The sequence below is a fragment of the Amphibalanus amphitrite genome, unplaced genomic scaffold (genome assembly GCF_019059575.1).
Source record: "Amphibalanus amphitrite isolate SeventyFive unplaced genomic scaffold, NRLGWU_Aamphi_draft 000009F_arrow, whole genome shotgun sequence".
Taxonomy (NCBI): Eukaryota; Metazoa; Arthropoda; class Thecostraca; order Balanomorpha; family Balanidae; genus Amphibalanus; species Amphibalanus amphitrite.
This window is the reverse complement of record NW_024881505.1, coordinates 445,689-469,773: the sequence shown is the minus strand read 5'-3', so window position 1 is coordinate 469,773 and position 24,085 is coordinate 445,689. Positions and strand designations below refer to the sequence as shown.

The 24,085-nt window shown below is 50.7% G+C and overlaps 2 protein-coding genes across 2 annotated transcripts; one reads left to right on the top strand and one right to left on the bottom strand.

Moving 5' to 3' along the window:
• Window positions 1-279: 279 nt before the first annotated feature.
• Window positions 280-5,002, top strand: LOC122379887 (zinc finger protein 474-like). The gene is made up of 3 exons (XM_043362470.1): window positions 280-1,498; window positions 3,678-3,803; window positions 4,747-5,002. Exons 1-3 carry the CDS (start codon window positions 317-319, stop codon window positions 4,858-4,860), a joined length of 1,422 nt encoding a protein of 473 aa, XP_043218405.1. The 5' UTR covers window positions 280-316; the 3' UTR covers window positions 4,861-5,002.
• Window positions 5,003-12,838: 7,836 nt separating this feature from the next.
• Window positions 12,839-17,395, bottom strand: LOC122379882 (phenoloxidase-activating factor 2-like). Its single transcript, XM_043362460.1, has 3 exons — window positions 17,143-17,395; window positions 13,762-16,054; window positions 12,839-13,537 (listed from the first exon to the last, which is right to left on the bottom strand). The coding sequence occupies exon 2, from the start codon at window positions 16,052-16,054 to the stop codon at window positions 14,663-14,665; it is 1,392 nt and encodes a 463-aa protein (XP_043218395.1). The 5' UTR covers window positions 17,143-17,395; the 3' UTR covers window positions 12,839-13,537; window positions 13,762-14,662.
• Window positions 17,396-24,085: the final 6,690 nt, after the last annotated feature.

Below are 24,085 nucleotides of genomic sequence, written 5' to 3'. Positions count from 1 at the left end.
GAAAGCGTCTACGAGAGACATTCAGTTGTCGGCAAGTCAAACGACAACGCGAATCAATTGATTAGTGAGAAGACCCGCAAACCTCAAACAGCATCAGACAGTACTGGGAACGGTGAAGTTCTTCGTCGATCAAGCATTTCACGCGCTTTTTGTTTTACCGTGGATGACATTCAAATTCACTGTTCAGTGTTAAAACCCGAACTTCTCATTTTGAAATGAGCGAGTGCTCGACGTTCTGGCCATAAAAACCAAATAGAAACCAACGTGGGAGTGCCGTGCTCACCCGATTCCGTGTTCATTTAGACGTTCCTACGCGATGCAGATGATGGACCTAGATGACGGCTCTCCAGCAGCGCCGGTGCGTCCGCCCACCTTCGCAGAGTGTTACGTGTGTCACAAGCAGTTCGGCTCGCGCTCCATCGCGCTGCACGAGCCCAAATGTCTGGAGAAGTGGCGGGCGGCGAACGGGGCGCTGCCGGCCGGCCGGCGCGCCGCCACTCCGGTCCGTCTGGAGGCGCTGCCCGTGCGCCGCGCGCCGCCTCAGCCGGCCGCCTCTGTGGCGTCACTCACCGCCTCCTGGCCCTCCAGCAACGGCCTGCTGAAGGCGGCGCTGGCGGCCGGGCCAGCGGCGGGCGCGCCGGGGCGGCTCAGCACCCCCGGCGGGGGCCGCGCCGCCCGGCCGCAGACCACCACCCTGAGCCGGCCCAAGGTGCTGGCCGCCGAACACGCCGCTCAGGTGGACATGTCGGCACACCGCTGCAGCGAGCTGCTGGCGCTCACCTCGCTGTCGGGCGCCGAGCGGCCGGCGGGCTCCTCCTCCGGCTCCAGCTCCACCAGCTCCTCCTCCTCCTCATCCTCCAAGTCCTCCAGCTCCTCCGGCGCGTCATCCAGCTCATCACCTGTCTCTGATGACGTCAGCGAGTCGTCCAGCAGCCGGGCGGCCCGGCCGGGCACCATGCGTCTCGCCGTCGGACCGCGCGAGCTGCACGTGCCCAACATCGAGCAGCGCGCGCGGACGGCCGTTCTCTCTCCTGGCCGGTCGAGCAGCCACAGCCGCTCGCCGCCGGCGGTGGCGCGGTACCGGGACGGCATGCCCTCTCCCTGCGTCACGTGCGGCAAGACCGAGAACCCGGAGCGCTTCCACAGCCACCCGGAGGAGGGCCAGCGGGAGCCGGCGCGCGCCGCGCCGCGCCGCTTCTTCAGGAGACGGCACTCCATCCAGAAACCGGTGCCGGTGCGGTTTCACGCGCAGCCGTCGCTCGACCCGGCCGCCAAGCGGAAGCAGCAGCAGCGCGACAAGAAGCGCGCGCAGCAGCGTCAGCAGCAGGAGGACGAGGCGCAGCAGCGGCTGCGCGAGGAGGAGCAGCAGCGGCACCTGGCCGAGACGCTGGCGCGCTACGGCCGGCCCGCCGCCGGGCCCACGTTCGTCGTCTGCTACGTGTGCGGACGGCAGTTCGGGGCAAACTCGCTGCCCATCCATCAGCCCCAGTGTCTAGAGGTGAGCCTGGGGGTTTTATGATACGTGCTGATGCGCAAAGCATGGTACAAACATACCGGCACAGTGTATGTACGAGCTCATCACACAGTGTAGCTGGCGCCTGGGCTGTTAGTTACCTACCCATTACCCACTACCCATCGCACGTGCAGTACAAAGCAGCTCCATTTTGGAGTACATCAAACCTCCTCATTCTGAGGAAGGAGATTCGTGAACACATACAAATCCCATTGTCTTTGGCTGATTGAAGAGAAATGGAAGAGTGGATAGAGTTTGAATTTAATTGAAAAAAATGCCTAGAATAACCTAAACATTTTTTGGACCTGTCGTAATAAATGTCCCATTATATGTACCTCACATATCATAATTACTCATAACACATCTTGTATTACAACAATCTGTTTTCCAAACTAAGAACTCTTGTCTTCTTTATTGCAGGAAAACCTAGCTCATGACATAACCACCCAATCGAGAAGTATAAAATGAACAGCGATAAAGCTCGCATTCCATTTTCGGTGTAAGCGCTAAATATGCATTTCACCTCCGCAGTGTTATACTGACAGACGAGCGCTCTTTTGTATATTGGACTGTTACATAATCTAATCGATCGTACCCAAAAACGTATCACGCTTGAAATATGCCTTCAACATAATGGCTAATTCAAACGCATGCAACCTGACAAAGAACTTGCTTTGGCAACTTTACATTCTGCAAGGCACTAGCAAGTTTTATGAGCCACTGGCATTTTTCCAGACAATCCATGCGCTGCTATGTAGTTTTCCAGCTTAGCTATCAATGTGCAACGAGTACGAGTATTTGTTTGACATCCCAGAACGGATCAACTAACATCACTCGGTTCTAGCGTCATCGAAATTTCATATTTCATAACATTTTGGACGTGCTTGAGAAGTCTAAATGAACTTCTTGCTCTTGTATAAGTAGGTACATGCTTTAAGTTTTCTGCTGCAGTTGTAAACAAACGTTAACAGTAAATTACACGGAAACTTATGGCATGTTATGTGGGCATAAGTTAAAAACTACTTCTTCCTAGTTCCTTATTCGTATCCTTTCACCAGAGTTCCACAGTTCTCGTCTCCGCCGTTCTCCTGTACGGCAGCATGGTAACGCCACCGAACCGCTCGGTGTGTTTCCCGGAATAACTCGGCCCCGGCTGCAGGCCGACTCTCCACTCGTGTTGCGTGTGGCTGTGCCCGTGCATGTGTCGGCGCCGGTGAGCTGCCGCTTCAGCGCTCCTTTTTATCGAGCTCGTCTGAGGGCCAGCACCTGGCCGAAGCCGCGATCCAAACCGACTGTTTGTGCCGACCCCGACGGCATGCCTCAGCATCGACCGGTGTATGCAGCCGACTCGTATTGAAAGGAAGGCGGCGGCGCAATGCCGGGTGCAGCGGCTGTCTTTTTCACGGTTAGCTGAACTTCACCGCGCCTGGGTCAGATTCTACAGACCGCAACTGATGTGTTTTATCACACTCATTCCGACGAACCCATCCTCCGTCGTATTCGTCGGCCGACCAGGAGTCTCCCGACCAACAGTCTCGGACAGCCCAGCGTCACATCACTTCTCTATCACCTTTGTCCAAAAATACACCGTCCAACATAGCCCGAAAGCGAACCACTCGGATCGAACTCCCATCACGAATCAGTCGGCCGGAGTCCGGTGAATTATCGGACTGCGTCGGCGGCGCGTCGGCCCATCGGTCGATCAGACCCGAACGGTCTGTTGTGGGCCCGACCAGGAGGGGGTCGCCGGCGGACCGATGCCCCTGTCGATACGCTCCGCTGTCACGCAGCCAGCGCCCCCGGCCGCTCGATTGGTGCACTCATTCAGGCAGCCGTAACCGCCGTGGGCGGCGAAGTGGCCGGTCGGGCGGTGGGCTGACACCTGACACCAATGCGCAGCAGATAGCTGACACAGCTGACTTTGAGACCCTGTGCTACTCCCGGCTGACTCTGAGCGGCCTTTTGGTTGACTCTCAACCCAACTGACCGAATTCGAACCAGTTGACCAATAACTATGTAGTCTTACCTACTGACCGTAACTAGCCTCAGGGAATGCCATCACTAAAACAGCGCTGGAAACTATAATCATTGCTGGATGCGTCTTACTCAACCCCAACATCTTGCACCACGTTTTACAACAATTGCCTGTTCCCCGTGCCCTCAGCGATGGTTCAAGTCCAACACGGCGCTGCCCAGAAGGAAGAGAGGGCCCGCGCCGCAGCCGCCCGACCACCTGCCTGAAGGCACCCCCATCGACGAGTACAACCGGCTAGCTACCCTGGAGGCTCAGGTGAACGTGATAAACGGGGATGGCTCCTCTCTCTCTCTCTCTCTCTCTCTCTCTCTCTCTCTCTCTCTCTCTCTCTCTCTCTCTCTCTCTCTCTCTCTCTCTCTCTCTCTCTCTCTCTCTCTCTCTCTCTCTCTCTCCCCCCTCACGACACCAATCGCCGCGAGCAAAGCTGTGTTTGGGCACCGTAATTGGCGAGGATGGTCTCCCCTATAAGCCCCGCCCGCCGCTTGCTGAACTGTGTTTTGGGCACCTTGAGTGGCGATAATACCTTGTGACATCAAAGAGGTGAGGACGCCGAAAGAGCTCCTGATTAGCGATTTTTACAGAAGGACTTGGACGTTGCAGGGCGACGTGTGCCGAGCGTCATAGGACCGGAGGGCTTGAGGCATTCTGCTAGTCATGGTGTAAAGGGGAATGATCTGACAAGACACGATGTTAAAGTATACATAAGGTGCAGTAACTCATCACTCAAGCATCTCGGGATGCTATTCTTCTTCCATATCTCTCTCCCGAAAGCCAAAGCTGGTGGTAACTGGTATTTGATAGGTAATTTAATGCGAGCCTATTGACTATTTAGCGAAAGTGTCCGAATTAATTGTTATATTTGATTAGAACTCAATGGTTAACACGAATTCACGTAGTTGTTGCGGGTTTAAAAAAAATCGCATCAGACTTACGAGCCTCCCTGAATATGCTCTGCCGGGAGCTATTAGCTGGGTCCAGAAACAACCTGAGAAATATGCTGAGACCACAACATTGGGCTGTAATAGAACAATTCTTTGCTCGTCATCATGGGACCTGGGACCTGTACATTAACGACTTGTCCACCGTTACGTCGATAGTGATGTATAGAGAGCTGTCTAATGAAATGGTCTTCGTATCGATAATGGCGCATCAACTCTATGGCATGGCCAACGGTATCACCTTGTTGTGTATTTTTCAGAGGGTGAGTGGAGAACAGCAAGAGCAGAACCAGAAGCGGACTCCGGTACCGAGCACTACCCCGACGCCTCCGGTCTCTAAGGCAGACGAGAGCTTATTTTTCATCGAGTTTTGAGTGTTGAAAATGTGATGTCTCAACAACTACCTTATCGTTGAATGGCGGTGTTAAATAAAATAAACATAGCAGCTACACCATGTGTAGTTAGCTAATAATTATATGATTTGACAAAGTATGAATGCCTAGTGTAATAAAATGATGTGCTCAAGGCTTGAAACCTATAGGTTTCAGTGATATTGTTCACCGACAAAATGAGTTTACAGTGTATTGATAATGCTTTATCGCACAACAAACGCGCCCAAGCGCTCAACCAGTGAAATATGGAAACTACCGATGGCACAACACACAAATACAAAAAAAGCTGTTAGCATGCTCTATGTAAATGAGTTTCTTGTATAATTTTAGAAAAAGCATGACGTTTCCCTGGAGTTCAAGTCAAATCTGCTTAAAGGGACTATCCCACCTTCTAAAATGTTGTTAAAACCAGTTAAATTGTGCCCGACATTATAGATTGGATGACCAGGAACACGGTTCTGGCATTTATTTTTCATTAAACATCTTAGGCTTCCCATATTCCAAACACAAACTTTCAAATATGTGACGTCACAGCCCAAAATTACCTCCTTCCCCAGGCCACATTACTGTCATAAAGCTGATTCTTTTTACTCTGTAGGCACCACAACAAAGTTCAGACCAAGTTTTAAGCGATTTTTCAACGAACAAACCCATTTAAATCAGAATGACTAAACGAGGTGACGTCACACTAACGGTCGCTCCATGTTGAAGATAGGGCCTTGTACAAGGCCCATTTTCAAATGAAGGGAACGAATTTCTTCAACACCAAGATGCCGCGGGGGTTGCAACCTAGATAGATAGTGGTTTCTGAACCTCGCCGCAAACTTGGCTATCTCAACCCATGAAACCCCATGTTAAATGTGGGATAGTCCCTTTAAACCTCGTACGATATAGGGGGGGGGGGGGTCGAACGGACCCCCCTCGTTTTTTTCGAATAACTTGCGTAAAAAGCGGCCGATCGCGACGAAACTTTCGGTACCCTCGAGTTGATCAATTTTACACCTATTTTAAAAATATCATGATCCTGACCCAAATGACCTTTGACCTGTGACCTACTTTTCAAGACCATGTTTGACCAGAATCGCAATTCGGCACATGTCGGCTCGCGTTAGCTGTGCGTTTGCAGTCTTTTCGTGATTTCAAGCTCTAAAACATGTGATGGTGATATGATGCTGCTCTAATGCATGAGGTTGAGTGTCAAGGTCACCTGAAGGTCAGGTCAGGTCAATGACATTTGATGGCCTCGGTTTACTTTTTCGAGTTTTACGTGTTTCTAGGCTAGTTTTTGGAGCTGAATTTGAATTAAGAAGCCTTTTGAGCATTTGCAGAGTAGTTTTGGTGCCTTCGTAGCATGTTACGAAGCTGTCAGAGGCGGTTGACAGCTTCTACGAATACCCGGCAGGACCCCTACTGGTTGACCTGACCTGACCTGACCCGCCCTGGCCCAAAATGCATGAAGACATCATCTGCGATCAAAACTACACTGAAAACCAAAACGATTCTCTATTCCCTTTGATCATGGTGTGTCATGCTCCTATAACTCTGCCGTTTTCCTGGCGGAATGCCCTTAAGATACTCAAATGATTCCTCAAATGATTCCTTTTAAGCATATCAGGGGTTTTGGTCTAAAACAACACCCTGATCATTTTCTTCGAACATACCCAAACTATACCCTCATTCTTTAAATACCTCCCTTGAATTCTTCTAATATACCCTAGTGTACAGTCTCTGCCGCTACTGTCAGATACCGTACCTGTGCCGCTCGGCGCCTCCGGCGGTGACCGGTCGGCGGGCCGGGACTGGCCGGCCGGGCGGGCGAGGAGGACGGGCAGTCGCTCCCTGGACGTGTTGCTGACCACTAACCCGCGTCCCGCTGGGCTATTCAGCCATACGCGCCCTGCTGGGGATAGAACTGTAGCGGGGTTTCGCGGCGTTGCGGGGCTAACCGGCAGTGTCTTTCGATAGTGATGGAGAGCAAGCTAACCGGCCAGTGTCTTTCGTTATTGAGAGCTACGTCGGCGCGCTCCTAGAAGCCCTCCTCTGTGTCCAGCCCCTCGCGAACCCGTTCCGACTCAGACTCTACTTCGGGGCGATCAATCATCGGAAACACATAGGCCAGGGTTAGGGAATGGGAGATAATGATAAATGTTAATCAATTACCCTCGATCATATTGGTATAGAAATCAACTCTATTTAACAAAAAGTCCCACTCTCAAACAACAGCGCCCTTCCTAGCTTGAGGGTCATCTCCCACCAGATATATGTATCAATCATTCGTCCATTTATCCATCCCCTTACAACCATGTCATTCGTCCACTTATACCTCGTAATTTACCAGAGTTGACCATCTCCGGTCCCTCCCCTTTTTCCTAACTTCCCCCGGTGGTGCTAGGGCGCGCGCAAAGTCGTTATCGAGTCATTGGCCTTAAATGTCATTTAACCGTTATCCCTTCATAACCACAATGTTCCGTACATCAGACAAACGCTTCATAATGCTCACGCTACACAATTAGAATACGACCCACCACATATTTCGGCACTCGACCTTCGCGTTACGTGACTTATTGCGGTCCGTCCCATCACCATGTCGAACTACCTACACAAAAAAAAAACATAAATGTCTTCGGCCAGCGGTTCCGAGACTACGGCTCGCAGGGCACTGTGTAGTCCGGTTTCCGCGGGGGACTTATTTGAAATTTGAGACCGGGGCTGGGTAACTAAGGTCCGTCCGGGCTGCCTGCGTCGTCTCCGTATAGCCGCGGTTTTCGGGCCAGCCCCCGGCGACCGAAAGGGGTTAGTCGTTCGTCGGCTTTACACGAATCCATGACTACCAGTTTATGCCAAATTGCCTATAATAAAACGAAAACTAAGCGTACCACGGCCCGCAATGGGCTTATCTAAAATTTGAAACCGGGCTGGGTAACTAGGTCCGTCCGGGCTGCCTGCATCGTCTCCGTATAGCCACGGCTTTTGGAACAGCACCGGCGACCGAACGGGTAAGCCTCCGTTGGCTTCACACAATCCACGACTACCAGCGTTATAGGTGCCCGAAGCCCTATCTATCCGTTGCTGGTAGTTAAGCTGTCGTCACAGACCTAACCGAAATGACCGCTGCACGGCCGGAGTAAATCGACTGACAGCGGGGTGGCCAGTACCGACTTACCGCGATCACCCGACTCGCATGCTTTGGTATTTAATGTTCACCCCCGTCCTGCAGCATCACACGTTTCTTCGCGGGACATTACTTAACCGGCGGCATACGTCTCCTCGCTGGGACGCCTGGGGTCCTAACCATCTCCGAAACTACCTACGTCACTTATCGAATGTCATCCTGCGCTGATCACTCAATGGACCGATAGCGGACCTAACCTATCTTTTAAAACCGGGCGGGGTCACTAGGTCCCTCCGGGCTGCCTGCATCGTCTCCGTATAGCCACGGCTTTATGGGGCCCGCGCCGGCAACCGAACGGATTAGCCTTTGTCGGCTATGCACTCATCCTCAATAATCGATCCTCAACTCGCTCTCACCCTTTCTCTTCACTTCGCGACTTATTGCACGTATCCAGGGCTTACCCAAGCGAGGCCTACTATTTAAGTGGGGTCTATCCGAGCTGAGCTTCATTCAGGAAATCCGATTCCTCTACGTGTACAGTCTTCAATTCCATTTCACTCGCTTCTTATCTCCCTCCTAACCCATGGCCGCGTCGGTGGACTTTCCACGCACAGGGGCGTGACGTGCATCATCTATCTCCCCGGTTCCGTCCCTTGCAGTGTCCCCAGTGTCCATGTGGGGTAAAGTTACAAATATTTCGTGTGCGGCAAGGTCTATGTGTGCTCCTTATATTCGGACCGCTGGATAGGGTAGAGCGCCAGGAAATCCGCTGGCGAGGGCACTTGGGAGTCAACCGGAGAAGCTCCAGTATCGGTTGGGCTAGGGAGGTCCCGTATGTGTTGTGTATAATCGCTATCATTTGGACCGTGGGATAATTTGGGGAGGATGGAGTGCCAGGAAATCCACTGGCAAGGGCACTTAGGAGTCAACCGGAGAAGCTCCAGTATCGGTTAGGCTAGGGAGGTCCTGTATGTGTTGTGTGTAATCGCTATTGTTTGGACCGTGGGATAATTTGGGGAGGATGGAGTGCCAGGAAATCCACTGGCAAGGGCACTTAGGAGTCAACCGGAGAAGCTCCAGTATCGGTTAGGCTAGGGAGGTCCTGTGTGTATTGTGTGTAATCGCTATTGTTTGGACCGTGGGATAATTTGGGGAGGATGGAGTGCCAGGAAATCCACTGGCAAGGGCACTTAGGAGTCAACCGGAGAAGCTCCAGTATCGGCTAGGCTAGGGAGGTCCTGTGTGTGTTGTGTATAATCGCTATTGTTGGACCGTGGGATAATTTGGGGAGGATGGAGTGCCAGGAAATCCACTGGCAAGGGCACTTAGGAGTCAACCGGAGAAGCTCCAGTATCGGCTAGGCTAGGGAGGTCCTGTGGGTGTTGTGTGTAATCGCTATTGTTTGGACCGTGGGATAATTTGGGGAGGATGGAGTGCCAGGAAATCCACTGGCAAGGGCACTTAGGAGTCAACCGGAGAAGCTCCAGTATCGGCTAGGCTAGGGAGGCCCTGCATGTGTTGTGTATAATCGCTTTGTGCACTGTGTAAAATCAACAGATAAAGAGAACTGATCGTTGTAAATTACTCTGGCCAGACACCTTGGAAACGACCTCTTTCCTGACTGTGGGTTAGCATATGGCCTTTTATGCTCCATCCTCCGATCCCTGCCCCTTCAGCACTACTCACACTCGTATTTCAATATTTACAAGTCCCATTTATTTACATACTCCGACGCAACACCTTAAATTCCCTTACAAGTCAAATTTAAAGGAGACATTCTGGGCCCAGGCCGCCCATCAACTGAGCCCCACAAGCCGCGCGGTGCGGTACACAGTCGCCCGTCCCTTTCCCGACTCCCCACGGTGCATAATCCCCTCCGTCCGCTTAAATCACCACGGGGCGCCGGACGAGGGTCCACGTCGGCACGCGTCTCGCACCACGCGCACAGTTACATAATTGACAGAATCGAATTGTGAACTTAAGCTACCTAGACTGAAGGTTCCCAAAATAAATTGAACTACCTAAACTGAATGGCCTAAATTATTGCGCAACGACACCTAAAAGGGGAATATGATGTGGCTCACATAGCAGTAACGAAAGGGGGGGGGGTTACTTGGAGGATTTAGGGACTAGGTGCGCACCCGTGTTCACCGCGTGACCTTACTTGAGATGGAGTCGCTGACATGATGGTCGTGACCGTCCAGCGCCCGGCCAGGCGGCCGGAGCCGCCGCCGGCGCCGTGATGCCTGCCGCTGGTCTCTCGTGGGCTGTCCACGGTGTCAGATGTGAGCCGAGAGCGAAGAGCGGCGTGGGATCCGTCGTCCGAGAGAGAGCCAGAGAGCGCGGAATGCGTCGTCCGAGAGAGCTTTTCAGTTCCGTTTCATCAACTTATACTTCTGATGACGTCATACTTCAGAGGGCCGGGCAGCATCACCTTGTCCAATCTCCGTCCTCCATTCTCAGAAGCTGCACTCGGCTCCGCCCTCGAAAGTTCGTGATTTGCTGACAAAGTTCGGTTCCCCTCCGGCCATGGCAGTCGCACCCTTTCACGCAGCGACCGGGTGGAATTCGCCGCCGGCGCTCACGGCGCCTGAGGCGCCAGGTGGCGGGCCTGGCCCTCTGCTCCCCTTGTTTTGAAGTCAGGTCCGGCCAGATGTCCTATATTTTGTCGTTGGCGACCGAGTTCCATTTCATCCTGTTTTCGTACAACCCGGGTCGGTCTCCGCTCCCCTTTCTTGTTTTGGTTCAAATCAGGGCCGGTCTGCACTCCCCTCTCCTTGTTCTCTGGCGGGGTGCCGAGCGTGGGACAGAGTCTTGTTTTCCAAAGGCTAAACTGATTAATGGCTCGAGGCTGGCAGAATGGCGCGTTTCGGTATGCTATTTGTTGGCTTCAGATCCGGGTTCTCATGAAGTGGGGTGGTCATCTATAGAGGACCCCTGTTTGTCAGAGCCTACTGCGCCGTCTGTGTGGACGCCAGCTGGGACGGAGAGAGGGTATCACAGCCGATTTAGCCGGCTGACCGTGTCTGTGCGGCGCTCGCAGATGGCCGTGTTTCAGCTTGTGGCACAGCTTGCAGTTCAGCATGAAAGATGAAAAAAATGTAACGCATCTGCGTTACAGAACCTTAACCCTCGTTTTGGATGTGTTACGATATATAAAGGGAAATCGGACGAGGGAGCTGAGAGTAATGAGACAGTTTCTGAGCAAGTTCTACGACGAATATACCTAGGGCATTATTATTTTCCCTTCTGGGTTTATGTGGGGTCTAATGCAAGAATACATTGAGATCAGTGATGGAAATCACAGAATAATACGGGAGTGTTACGTGGTATAATGCGAGTATAGTTTGCAAAATATTCCCCTTATACGCTTAGAAGGAATACTAGAGGTTTCGATGTAAGGGTATTTTGGTAGGTTAGAAGGAGTGTACTGTGGGTATCGCAGGGAATAGAACAGTAATCATATTCCTTTCCTCTTCAGTACTTACTAGGGTATATTAGAAGAATTCAAGGGAGCTATTTAAAGAACAAGGGTATAGTTTGGGTATATTCGAAGAAATGATCAGGGTGTTGTTTTAGACCAAAACCCCTAATATGCTCAAAAGGAATCAAAAAGGTTCTCAGTGTAGGGTATATTAGAAGAATTTCAGAGTGATATTCAAAGAAAGTGTATTTGGGGTATATTCGGAGAAATGATCAGGGTGTTGTTTTAGACCAATTCCCCTAATATGCTTAAAAGGAATCAAAACAGCTCTCAGTGTAACCTGATATATGTTATCAACACCAAAAAAAAAAAACACACACACACAGCAGCCACACTTTACGACCTTCTAATAGGTCCAGAGTTTCCCGACTTTTGGGTTGTTGACCTGACCTGGAAGATCAACCAATGACCTAGAACCCTAAAATTGGGCATCGTCGGCGTCCCCTCGTCACGGGCAGCACGCTCGTTTTTTCGCGAAGCTCTAGCTCGATCAGGGGCGAAACGGCAAGGGGAGGGGGTCCAGCGGACCCTCCCCCCCCCCCCTTATACGTTCGCAGTTGGCAAAACACCAATACGGGCGAGGGTTAAAATCAATCTCAGTCGCTTGTTAGAAGGATACTTTGATTTTATGTGCGAAATTAATTCAGTCTGTCGTTAAACTCCAAAACAAGTTAACTTCATGCAGATTTATGATTTGTGCCGAGAAAAACCCATTATTAATTGATGACGGATAATCATGCTGGGAGCAGGTTCAGTTAACGGCCACATATCACCGAAATCCACTAAAGCGTCAGAGCCCGCGAATAGAGCCGATATCATTCGTTTCCAAATGAGTTCCCGCTGCGTTCGGCGTTAGCTGGCTGCCGGCGGTGGTGCGCCGTCACGAGCCGTCCGTGCCCCTCAGCTCTGTCCTGGCCCTGGGCCGTGCCAGTCGCCGGGCAGCGCTCTCCCGCGACCTTCCGTGACCGACCTCAGCCTGCTCAGCACGACACCCATGCAATGGGGAATCTGAGCCATCGACAAAGCCAGACCAATTCGACCCCAGCGACGGGCTTATTGGAAATGAAGATATGATGGTATTTGAAGTCGGGCCTTGAGAATGGCACAGACCCCTTGCTTTTATTCGTTGTGTTCTATGCATCACTGGCAATGCCTATTGCCTATACTTACAATACTGTATATGTGTCAGCCCAAACAAGTGCTTTGGCTTATCATTTCCAGTTGGTATTGATGCGCGCATTTCAAATGTCGCAGGTGATTACGCATGAGGGACAGACATAGGGAGTGGGACAAACGTGAACGACTCGGGATAAGCGGCAATCGGGTCTGTATCCATACTCGCATCATGCGGGGCAAACATACGGTCCCAATGTAGATAATACAGCAGTCATTATTGCCTTTCATATTGAATGACGTAGTGGTCATGACATGACAGTCGCGACACAGCGGTCCGTTCACATCGATTGATGGCAAAGATGACAGTCGAATGTGATAAAGTAGCACAAATTACACGTATGGTTGGCATTCATCTTGATGATCGATTGTGACCTATGATCAAATACACCAAAATGTCGTGGACGATCTGCCAAGCACTTATCTCTTATCATCGTCATCGTCGTCATCGTCATCATTATCATCGTCGTCATCATCGTCATCATCGTCGTCGTCATCGTCATCGTCATCGTCGTCGTCGTCATCATCATCGTCGTCATCTGGACTGGGGGCAGCCTGTCTTCCTTTCTTTGCTTCACGGCGTGACCTGGGCTGCACAGAGCCCAGAAGTCTAAGAATGTTCATTATTCCAACCTCAAATTTACGAAGCTCGTTTGCGATCTCTTTTTTTCTTTGCACTACTTTTGCAATGACTGCATTGAGAGCATCTTCTATCCTTCTTGTCAACTTGACAAGATCTGGCCCTGTTACATCTACTTTTTCGACCTGGATCTTTTCGACAGCAGACGAGCGAGGTGGAGCAGGAATGCTTTCCACTATTGTTTCCTCCTTCGTAATGACTTCTTCAGAGTCATCTCCACCATCATCTTGAACGGAAACGTCTACCTCATCTGCGGGTGAAATAGAGTAATATCAACTGAAGCGCACCTTACTGCTTGTTTTCACAAAACGCCAACTGAATTATATTTCGAAAGATGAACAAAAGTCCAGTCATGATAGATTGACAATAAGGCACTAGAGTTTAGAACAAATTATTTGCGTCGTTAACCTCTGAAATAATCAATACATCATGATAACTTAGATATTAGTTTCCTCGGAAATAATAAGTACTCACCTCCTCGCACTACAGCACAGCCGATGAGAATCAGCAAAAGGCTCAAGAAACCATGTCGAAACTGTTTCATATTTCAAACAAAGAAACATAAGCTTAGAACTGTTTTCTGATTTACATTGTTTTATTTAAAAGATGCCTGTCTCAGATGCACGGTAGGAGAGTAAAATCACAAATAAGATTCTTACGTGTAGCGGCTCATTCAGCATTAATAAACTCTATGTATTTTGCTATTCATGTGGCCTCGATGTTCGCGTTAAGCTGTTCATGTGTAAATGCCTGTTTCCTTTTCAAAAGAGACGTCGGGGTTTTTCCGTGCGTTGTTGAAAAGTATACCTTCAAGTTTTTAGCTAACGAGATTAAAAGGGAAATGATAGCCAGATAAAACGAGAAATGACAGCCAAACAGTCAAAAGTGACTTGTTTTGTTTATCTTACCTAAAAAGTGTTAAATTGGCTTTTTCCATTTTTAATGTTATTTCTCAAACTGGCCTTGACGGTAACATGCATCTTATACTTTTTCAAGTTTTAATGTATCCGTTGTCTTTAAAAAAAAAGATTGTGTTTAAATCAATTTTACAAATTGCCCACATATCAAATACGGAGCTAAATATTTTCTGAGACTGTGTGTTATATATGTGTGGTATATTTTGAAGCTCTGCATTTTTACGTTTTTGATTAATTTTTATTGATTTATTTACATCCAATTACTTGGCTAAGGCTCCGTGCAAGAGTTTTAATCATATTACGCTTCCACACGCTGTAAACCGTGCATGTTGTCGCATTTCGTAACATACGAAGCGCTGAATCATACAATCGAGACATTTTGACTTTGCATAGACGCAAAGATTATTTTCGCTAAGACTCTCTCATCGTCAGTGCCTTAGCCAATTCAAACAGCATTCTCAGACGGGCGGTCCGGTCAGCCGCCGCTCGAAGATGCTGAGGTCAATGTCCTGCTGCTGCTCCCGCTCCACCTCACTGATAGTCTCGCTGATCCAGCCGACGTGAGGACGCACATCGGCGTAGACTCCGGGCACGCCCGACACCCCGCAGCCGACGCCCCACGAGACCACGCCGATCTGCACCCAGCGGTCGGGCTGCTGCGGGTCGCGGCAGGCGAGCGGCGCGCCGCCGTCACCCTTGCAGGCGTCCTCGCCCTCGTTTCCTCCGGCACAGGTGAAGGAGCGGTCCAGCCGGAAGTAGCGTCCCAGCTGGGGCGTTTTGCGGAGCATGCGCTGGCACTGAGCGCGCGGCACGTGCGGCAGATCCACCTTCTTGAGCACCGTCTGGAACTGGCCGTCCTCGAGGGCGTCCTTGCCCCAGCCGGCGGTCACGCAGGCGGCTCTGTCGTAGTTGACGGCGGGGTCGGGCAGGCAGAGGGTGTCGATGTGCGACTGCAGCGGCACGGGCTGGTTCAGCACCAGCATTGCCACGTCGTCCCGCAGCAGGCGAGCGTGGAACTGCGGGTGGATCTTGATGGAGCTCACATCATAGTCCTCGTGGAGGTAGAGCTCGGACTCGTGCTGCGTGTCCCACTCGCCGAGTCGCACCACCAGCCGAGCGTCCGCCATGTCGTTCACTGAGTGGGCGGCCGTGAGCACCACCTGGGGGTGCACCAGCGAGCCGGCGCAGACGAACGTCAGCCGCTGCTCGCCGCCCACCTCCTGGATCTGCAGCACCACCACCACCCAGGGGAACTCGCCGAACTGCGTCTCGCTGTCGCGGAACCCGGCGATGCGCACGCCCAGACCGTCCTGGTTGCGCCGGCCGCACTGCGGCGTGTACGGCTCGGGAGGTCGCGGGGTGGACGGCTGCACGGGGAGCGGATTACTGCAGCACACGTCGCCGAAGCGCGGGCACTCCGAGTGCTGGATGTAGTCGCGCTCTCGCTCGTACTGCGCCAGTCCGATGCGCACGCTGAAGTCGCCCATGCCGTCGCTGTAGATGTCCTCCTCGCGACACCGGTGGTACGGCGTGCACTGGAACTCGCCACGCTCGCACAGCTGCACCGGCTCCTGCGGCTCCGGCTCCGGCTCCACAGGATCACAGTCACCCGACAGCAGAGCCAGGAACTGCTCAGAGGTCAGCGAGTCAATGTCGGAGGTGCTGCCGCACTTTGGTTTCGCCGTCTTCTGGCCGCCGCCGGCGCCGAAGCTCTCCTGGTTGGTTTGTCCGTCGGCAGGCACCTCCCCGAGAAGTGACGCTAAAAACGCAGCATCGTCGCTGGCCGGGTCCACCTGGGCTCCCGTGTACGCCAATAAGGTGAGGAATGTCAGCAGAATAAACGTCTTCATCTGAAACAAAGCCATGCTTCGTCACCGCTCTTGCACGCTGCTAATTGCAGTTGCCTGCCGGCCTATTTTGACACACGCAAATCGTCTGCCTCTGGACGTACGTATGCAATATGCATACATGACTTCAACCCAGACAGTCAATAAGTTCGCACATGACTACAGGTATTATGGTATGAATCAATGCATAGCTAATCGTCCATAGCATGCAAGGAAATTCCTGGCAGCTGTCCAACTATAGGTTTATCGCCACAAACACAAAACAGGAAGCAGTGAAGGCAATGACTCAGTGCATACAGCAGCATACTTTCACACGGATAGCGTCCAGAGGATCTGTAGGAGCATATGTTACTAAGAAGCCGCGGTCAGTGGCCATCAAATAAAGAAGATTTTGTCTGATGAGGACTATTATATTGATGTTTCAGGCCAAAATCAGACATCTGTGGCCGAGTCTGTGTGGTCAGCTCTTCCGACTGACCTCCGACTGAGTTTCAATCATAAACATGCGACAGCTCGAGGCCATGACCCATATTCGATTCCACTGTCTTATGTCCATATTATAGTTTCTTCGTTTATAAGATTGGGGCACCGTGTTCGGGTTTGTTCGTCTTGTCAACTTAATACTCCCATTTAATGGTCCAAAAATTATCTCCCTCAGACATGGAGCATTTTTTTCTAGATCGAGACTGCTTGAGAACGGTCTTCTGATTATCGCATTATTTGTTGTCGCTGAACTACTTGTAAGCGTGAGCAACAGAACCACGTCATATTAATAATTACGCTATATTATAGCAGTCGGACGAACATAACATCTCACGAGATCCTCATCGAAGTCTGATTTGGAAATTGAATTTGATCATTAAATTGAGTGTACATTGCTAGAATAGGTGAAGGCGATACACGAACCAATGCTGTTTTGTAGAAAACAACACAACACGTGTTTAGGGGAACCATCTCGGCGTTTATACCTGGTCAGTGGTCATACACCCTCACTGCTTTCACAAATTGCGCCTATATACACACAGTTATGCAAGGTTTCGCTGACCGTGTGGCGCAACCTCCTACCGTTAGCACACCCGTTGCACCCTTACCGTGTCCGTGCCGTGCTGTCTGTTGTCCTGGTGCCAGTGCTACCGTCCTGTCCGTGCCGCGATCCGTCTGTCCGGCGGCTGCAGCCCCCGCCGCGGCGTTCCTCACCTCTGTGTGCACTGCTGACCGCGCCGGCGCCGCTGTATATGTCTGTGTGACTCTGTCCAAACTCAGTATAAACACTCAGCGACCAGCCGATGTGACGCGTGTACCCGGGCCTCAGTCCGACGTCACAGTGTGTGAAGGGCGCCGGCCAACGCGCACGAAAAGTCCGCCCGGCGGGGCTGTGACGCCCAGCTCACAGAAGGATCGTTTCAGGGATTTCCGTCACTGATCCGAATAAGCAGCTACCATTTGGGAAAACAGCACCGTTTGGTAGTGTGATAAAACACCAGAAGCGGAATATGGCGTCATGAATGTCGACCGTTTACCACAGGAAGACCTATGACTTAACGCTTCGCAATGTCCGGAGCTATGCCAGCTTAGTATGTATGTTTAGCTTAGTATGTTAGTATGTACCCATTGTTCATGCGGTTGCCGTTTTCTAGAGGAAGTATGGTCTATGAGTTACCGCATACTTTTACTTGGTATTAAAGCTCTTAACCTATTGAAGCTCAAAATTCATGAAATGGAACACTAAAAATAAATGCATATACTTTCTTACCTACGTAAAGGCGTGAGCTTTAAATACCATGCTGTACCATACTTAATTGTGGCACAATTAAACAAAAAGTATATGAGCCAAATAACTGCATCCATAACAAGCTTACAGCCTCCTTCTTATGCCACCAAGATCGTTTTGCAAATCACATAAATTACTAAACACGTTACTGTACACTACAGTTTTCCAAGCGGCAAACAACCTTATGAAAAGGCACTCTGCAGTTTCAATCGACTAGCAGAGTTGGTCTACCTGGAAAATGCAAAATAACAGTAGGTATAGGAAGACATTCTGGTTATACCGTCCTATTGCTAAGTTTACGTTAAATTAAGTGTACACGTTTTAGGGCTTTTTAGGGCATTTGCCATTTTATGTATCTTTTGTCGAAGCTTCAATTAAGATGGATGTGGGACACTACCAATGCAATTTCTAGACAATGCTCATCAACATCGGTCGTCGGATAAGACGATAAGGGGGATCATTGGGGCTGATTCAGCCACCACACCGCGCCGGCTGGGGTGCCGCAGTGATTGAGCCCGTCCCTTTGGGACAAGCGTGTTTACGGTCCTGTTACCCATCCTTTCAAACACTCATTCCGGAGGGACATGCTCCGATTTTGGAGCTGCTGGTGCGGTGGGGTTCAGTGGGATGACCGTCAGCCCGCGGAACGAGGAGCTATGGTAGTGATGCGGATGGGCTTACAGCGACGCAGAAAATGAGGTGAACGATAACTTGAACAACGAATCTTCTCTTCGATACCACTGCCAATAAAATTTAAAAACTATATTTGTCTCACACATAGCTGTAGTCCTATTTCAATTGTTCTTTACTTGGTATTTTAGTTAAGGATTTTATAGTTGATCTAATTTTATATGTCACGAACCAGTTTTTTATAAATTTAGTCCAAACATTTTGATTGGACTTCCAATTCGGAAGGATTGACAAGGAGAGAGCCCCCGCTAAGCGAAGCTTGTTGCGTTGACCCTGCCCTCTACCCTCCGGTCGTGCAATTCCGGTTCTCTGGCAGAATTTAGAGTCTAAAGTTTAACGTGCACACATAGTCGCGCACGGCCGGCCCCCTCACTGACTTCGCCTGGTTACGGCCTGCCACCAACCGCAACAATACCTGTCAGGAGGCACATAAACGTCAAGCGCCCGCCGCGCTTCGAACCCGGACTGTTGTAACCGGGAACGCGTGCTCTCACCACGCAGAGTCCAACGCTCAACCGACTGAGCTATGAGGCCGGCAGAATAGCTTTCGGGCTTAGCTTATGGGCGGTTACAAAGTCAAATGATTGCAAACTTTTTCAATGACTAGAGCCGAAGTGAAATAGGTTTTATTTCCATTCCAAAGCCCATCTAACGTTTGCATACATCAACTAGATGAATAACAAAACTAGCACTCAATTCCGTTCAGTCGTCGCCTCATTCTGACTGGGACAAGTGACAGGTATATAATTCGGCCCAGGTGGAGTCATATTTCTACCCAAGCGCCCTGATTCCGTACCCTAACGGGGCTCAGAAGGAAACTGGTTGGCCTTGCGCTCACCCTGGTGGATGACAGCGGTACCTGTGGTGAGCCCGGTCCGCTACTAGGTGGCAGAAAGAGCTCCCACTCGTCCGCCAAATCGCCCAACGAAATGATATCGCTGATGCATGCTGATGTGAATGGAACATCAGCCTATTGTTATGTGCATTAGTATCAGCGGAAGAAGTTAATTCGCGCTGGTGTATGTGCTGTCGTACGGGCCTGCAGTTAGCTAAGCTGGCGCCCAGTCGGTCAGTGATTGTCTGGAGGGGAATACATACATCTGTGTGCGCAAGACGGACAACTCTTCGGATCATTAAACCGTGAGCACCACTGCAGAGGTCATAAAATGACGCAACTGTCAATGAAACCGATATGACTAACACAATTCGTGGATAACTATCACGACTTTTTACGACTTCTTACGACTTTCTTACGACCTGATAAGGGATGTACCTATCTCTGGTTCAAAACCCAGTCGGTCGCTTGCTCCTGAGCACAAAGCGTAGGTATTTTTTTTTTTTGCCCATTGACGACATCATCATTTCATTTATTTCATTTATTAACAGTATCACCCACGGGAAAAGCCCATTTACGGGTAAAGTCACATAGGCATAGGCACACTGATCATACAAACACGTACTAAAGGTATACAGTAAATGATACAAAACAGACCGCAATCTTGCGACACACGGCAACATCATTGGTCTGTGGGAAAGGCGCGGGAGGATAGCTGAGCAGCGTAAGACTTAGCTGTTTTCCTCACTGTGGCTAAGGAGTCCGTAAACAGGTCTAGCTGGTTGTTTTCACGCAGAAATTCATTTGCGAGCCTCGGCACCCTACAATAGAGCCCATTCTTGATGGTTTCGACTCTGGCGAACGGCACGGCGAGCAGATCACGGCGGCGAACTGATCGAGGCGGGACGGCGAGGCCAAAATGAGATCGCAGGGAACTGGAGTCAATTTTGTGCTTGAAAAGACGAGCTACATAAACCAAGTCATGTTGCACCCGTCGTGCTGCCAGAGAAGTGAAAGAATGTGCCGAAAGAAGATTTTCGTAAGAGAGAGAATCCGAGTTGGTGACAGAGTTAACTGTAAGCCAAATAAGGAATTTATGCTGGATTCGTTCTATGCGATCCGTATGTGTTCTCGCCGCTCCGCCCCACACAACACTGCAGTTCTCGAGAACCGAACGTACATTGGCGAAGTATGCTGAGGTGATAGCGCCAGTGTCATACCTAATTCTCTCTCCGGCTTGGAGTGACCGAATCAACAAGCCGAGTGCTCTATTGCCCGCCGCGACAATCGAATCAACATGCCGCTCGAAGGTGAGTTTCTGGTCCAGAGTAACTCCCAGATCGCGCATAGTGGTGACGCGATCTAACGTCACTCCACCTATTCTATAGGGACTGATGATGGGTGACCGTTTGAGAGTGATGGTAAATGACTTGCACTTTGACGCATTTAGTTTTAATCTCCAGGATGACGACCATTCTACTAGGCGGGTGAGATCGTCATATAACAGCACGGCATCTGCACCTGTGCGTACCTCCCGGTAAATCTTCACATCGTCAGCGTACATCAGGCATTCTGAGTGAACATACGATGGCAAATCATTAATAAATGCAATGAACAAGAGGGGAGAAATCAGGCTACCCTCCGGCGTGCCCGAAATCACCGGAGTCCAAGCAGACGTTTGACCGTCTAACACCACCCGCTGTTTACGGTTTTCTAAAAACGAGCCTAGTAGTGCAAGAGCAGGGCCGTTGATATCGTACGATTTGTGCAGCTTGTGTAACAATAGACGGTGGTCAACACTTTGGAAGGCGGCACAGAAGTCGGTGTATATGCAATCAAGCTGGTTACCGTTTGAGATTGCCTGCCAGCCTGCACGGACAATGTGACATAGGTTACTTTCGCAACTACGATGTTCGATAAAACCGTGCTGTTTCTCAGACAGAACACCGCGAACGTGCGCATACAGTGACTCATACACTATCCTCTCCAAAACCTTGCCAAACAACGGTAGAAGTGAAATCGAACGATAGTTTGCCGCCACTTTTGTTGATCCTTTTTTATGTATGGGAACAATATTCGCCTCCTTCCACCTGTCCGGAAAGACCCCAGATGACAGTGACTGCCTGTACAACATGAACAGCGGCACAGAAAGCTCGGCAGAACACTCACGGACTATTCGCGCGCTGATGCCGTCCGACCCGCACGCTTTCATCATCATCGACTTTTCATTTCATGACATCATGAGGATGTCATCATCGACCAATCACACACGAAAGAGCGAGTGTTGTCATTACTCAAGCGACTACTAGCAATACTTATCTCTCTTTGAGTTTCCAGTTCGTCATGCTCCAAAGAAACCCCGCAAAAGAAGGAGAAACCATCGTCGGCAGCTAGCGAGGAGCTTTTCCCGGAGTGGGTGGCTGCTCTCCTGGAGTCACAGATAGCGCCACGATGCGGAAAGACAAGAACAGCGGTATGGGGACACATTGAATGACTGGAGTCTCAACATCATGAGCAGATTCAGTGTCTATCTCAGATTATATCTCAGTCCACCATCGCCAGCGAGCCGACAGTGCTCCAACTGACGTTGCTATGGCGTTCGCCACCCATGCTGGCACCGGCTGGGCGGATGGCCCTGCCGTGAGAGCGACCCATCCTTCAGAAAGAAAAAAAAATCAGCCGCGACGTCTCAGTGCAGTCGTTCAAAAGCTGGCGTCAGGCCTGGAGAGACTACGCCACGCTTGCGAGACCCAACAGGCAACAAGCTGTCTCCAACCGAGCAGATCGCCTGTCTCCGCTCGTGTTTCACGGATGACATGCGTGCTACACTGAAGCACGTCATCGGCGATGTTGACGGCAGCCCAGAGGATGTTTTCGACAAGGTCTAAAAATTCCTCCGGTGTCTGTGGAATGTCGCACATGATTGGGTCCTCTTTGAGGAACGTCGCTAGCGAGAAGGACCATATATAGGGCCTTGCGAGAAGCTGAATCGTTTAACATCTTCTTCATAGTAATTTTCGGGAGAAGTTGAACTATGCGACTATAGTGCATAGAGGATAGACTCGCTACGCATTCGTCCCTGGAATTCGTGACTCGGAGGCGCTTCGGCAACTGCTCGCCATGAGACCGTTCCCGACGCTACAAATTGCTGTGGATAAGTGGCGATCTATCGAAATCAGTAAAAGGCAGGCTGTTAATGGCGCCCGCGGTCCGCATTGAATCCCTCACCCTTCCTTTGATGCCACACGTCAGCAGCTCTAGCTGAGTCGGACTTGCACCTCTAGCTGAGTCGGGCGAGTGCCGATGTGGCAGCTGGCCGCGGTCACGTGACCGAGCGTGACCCTTGTGCGGGCCGAGTAGAGGGCGTTGTTTTGTGCCCAGTGTGCTGAGGGGCGGACGTGTGAGCTGGAGCTGCGCGAACTGTAAGTGGATCCTGTATTTGAATTATACTTTGTTCTTTCTTGATATTGCTATAAACATGCTGATCGATTCATTAACGTAATATAGCTGTTTGTTCGAGTTTGATTTATGTACGTGTTTACTTTCGCTAGGCAGAGTGAGCACCGCGGAGTCGGGCTGCTCGTGAGTCCGGGGATGTTTGACGGCCGAGCTGTGGCTGTGGGTTCCCCCGTGACGGACCGTGTGGACGGAGCGATCTTCGTGACGAGATCGACTTGTTGAGCGCCGGAGACGTGAACAGCCGGTATGTTAAACGTTGCGTCTGAATTACTGTACGAAGTTGCCCGAATTGTTAAGTGTTAATTAATCGAGTAAATGATAGCGTAATATTAACATTGGTTCTAGAATTGCAGCAATATTTATTTCATGTTATGTTCAATGCACGGCTCACAATATGTCGTTTTGTTCGGACATGTCGGTTGTGGACGTGATTGTGTACTGACCGATGCATTGTCTGTGTGTTTGTGTCCGGGCAGTAACGGACAGTTTCGGACTGCCTCGAGAGCTGCAGACGAATAGAGGTCCAGTTGACGGCACAGCGTGTGTGACTACAAGGGCGCTCGGTTTGGCCCACGGCTGAGGCCGTGGCGGCTACAGTTACGGCTGGGTCTTCATCGGCCACGCCCGTCTGCGTCCGTCGGCTTCTCTGCTGCGCTGCGGTTGAGGACACCAGCCCGCGGCCGAGTGAGACTGATCTCCGCTCGTGGGTGAGTGATTCTGGCATCGTGCCAGGTCGGGAGGACGATAGAAGCCGGGTGGCCTGTCGCCTCTGGTGACTGTGCGCGGTGGCTACTAGCACTAGCCCGAGGCTACAGTGGTTCGTGCCCGGGGCTACAGGTGATTGTGCTTCACTGTGTTTCGGGGCGCCAGTGAATAGGGGTCGGTCAGCTCCACCGTGAGCAGTTGGGCTGTTGATGAGCGATGGACGCCGGGTTTGGGGTGCTGTGTATTGAGTGTGCACTACGCTAGTAATATCGTTAGTGTTTAAGTGGTAGTATTAGTGTTTGAGGTGTGTGTTTATTTATTTGTCACTGCACAGGTTGTGTTATGCGGAGTAGGTGTTTAAAATAGCTGATGTGGCTTAATCCTGGATCCTTGTTCGTAATTTTTCTTATCTTTTTGTCCTCTGCATTCACAATGGCACCTACCAGGGAAGATTTGAACAGGTTAAAACTGACCGAGTTACAGAGAGAGCTAGAGTCTAGGGGACTTGATATCACAGGTAAGAAGAACGAGTTAGTGGATAGGCTGTTTGAGGCACTGATAGAATCAAAGACGC

Coding starts and splice junctions, on each gene's coding strand:
- LOC122379887 (XM_043362470.1), top strand. CDS start 317: ATGCAGATGATGGACCTAGATGACGGCTCTCCAGCAGCGCCGGTGCGT. Junction 1,499..3,677: donor ATCAGCCCCAGTGTCTAGAG/GTGAGCCTGGGG, acceptor CCGTGCCCTCAG/CGATGGTTCAAGTCCAACAC. Junction 3,804..4,746: donor TAGCTACCCTGGAGGCTCAG/GTGAACGTGATA, acceptor TGTATTTTTCAG/AGGGTGAGTGGAGAACAGCA.
- LOC122379882 (XM_043362460.1), bottom strand. CDS start 16,054: ATGAAGACGTTTATTCTGCTGACATTCCTCACCTTATTGGCGTACACG.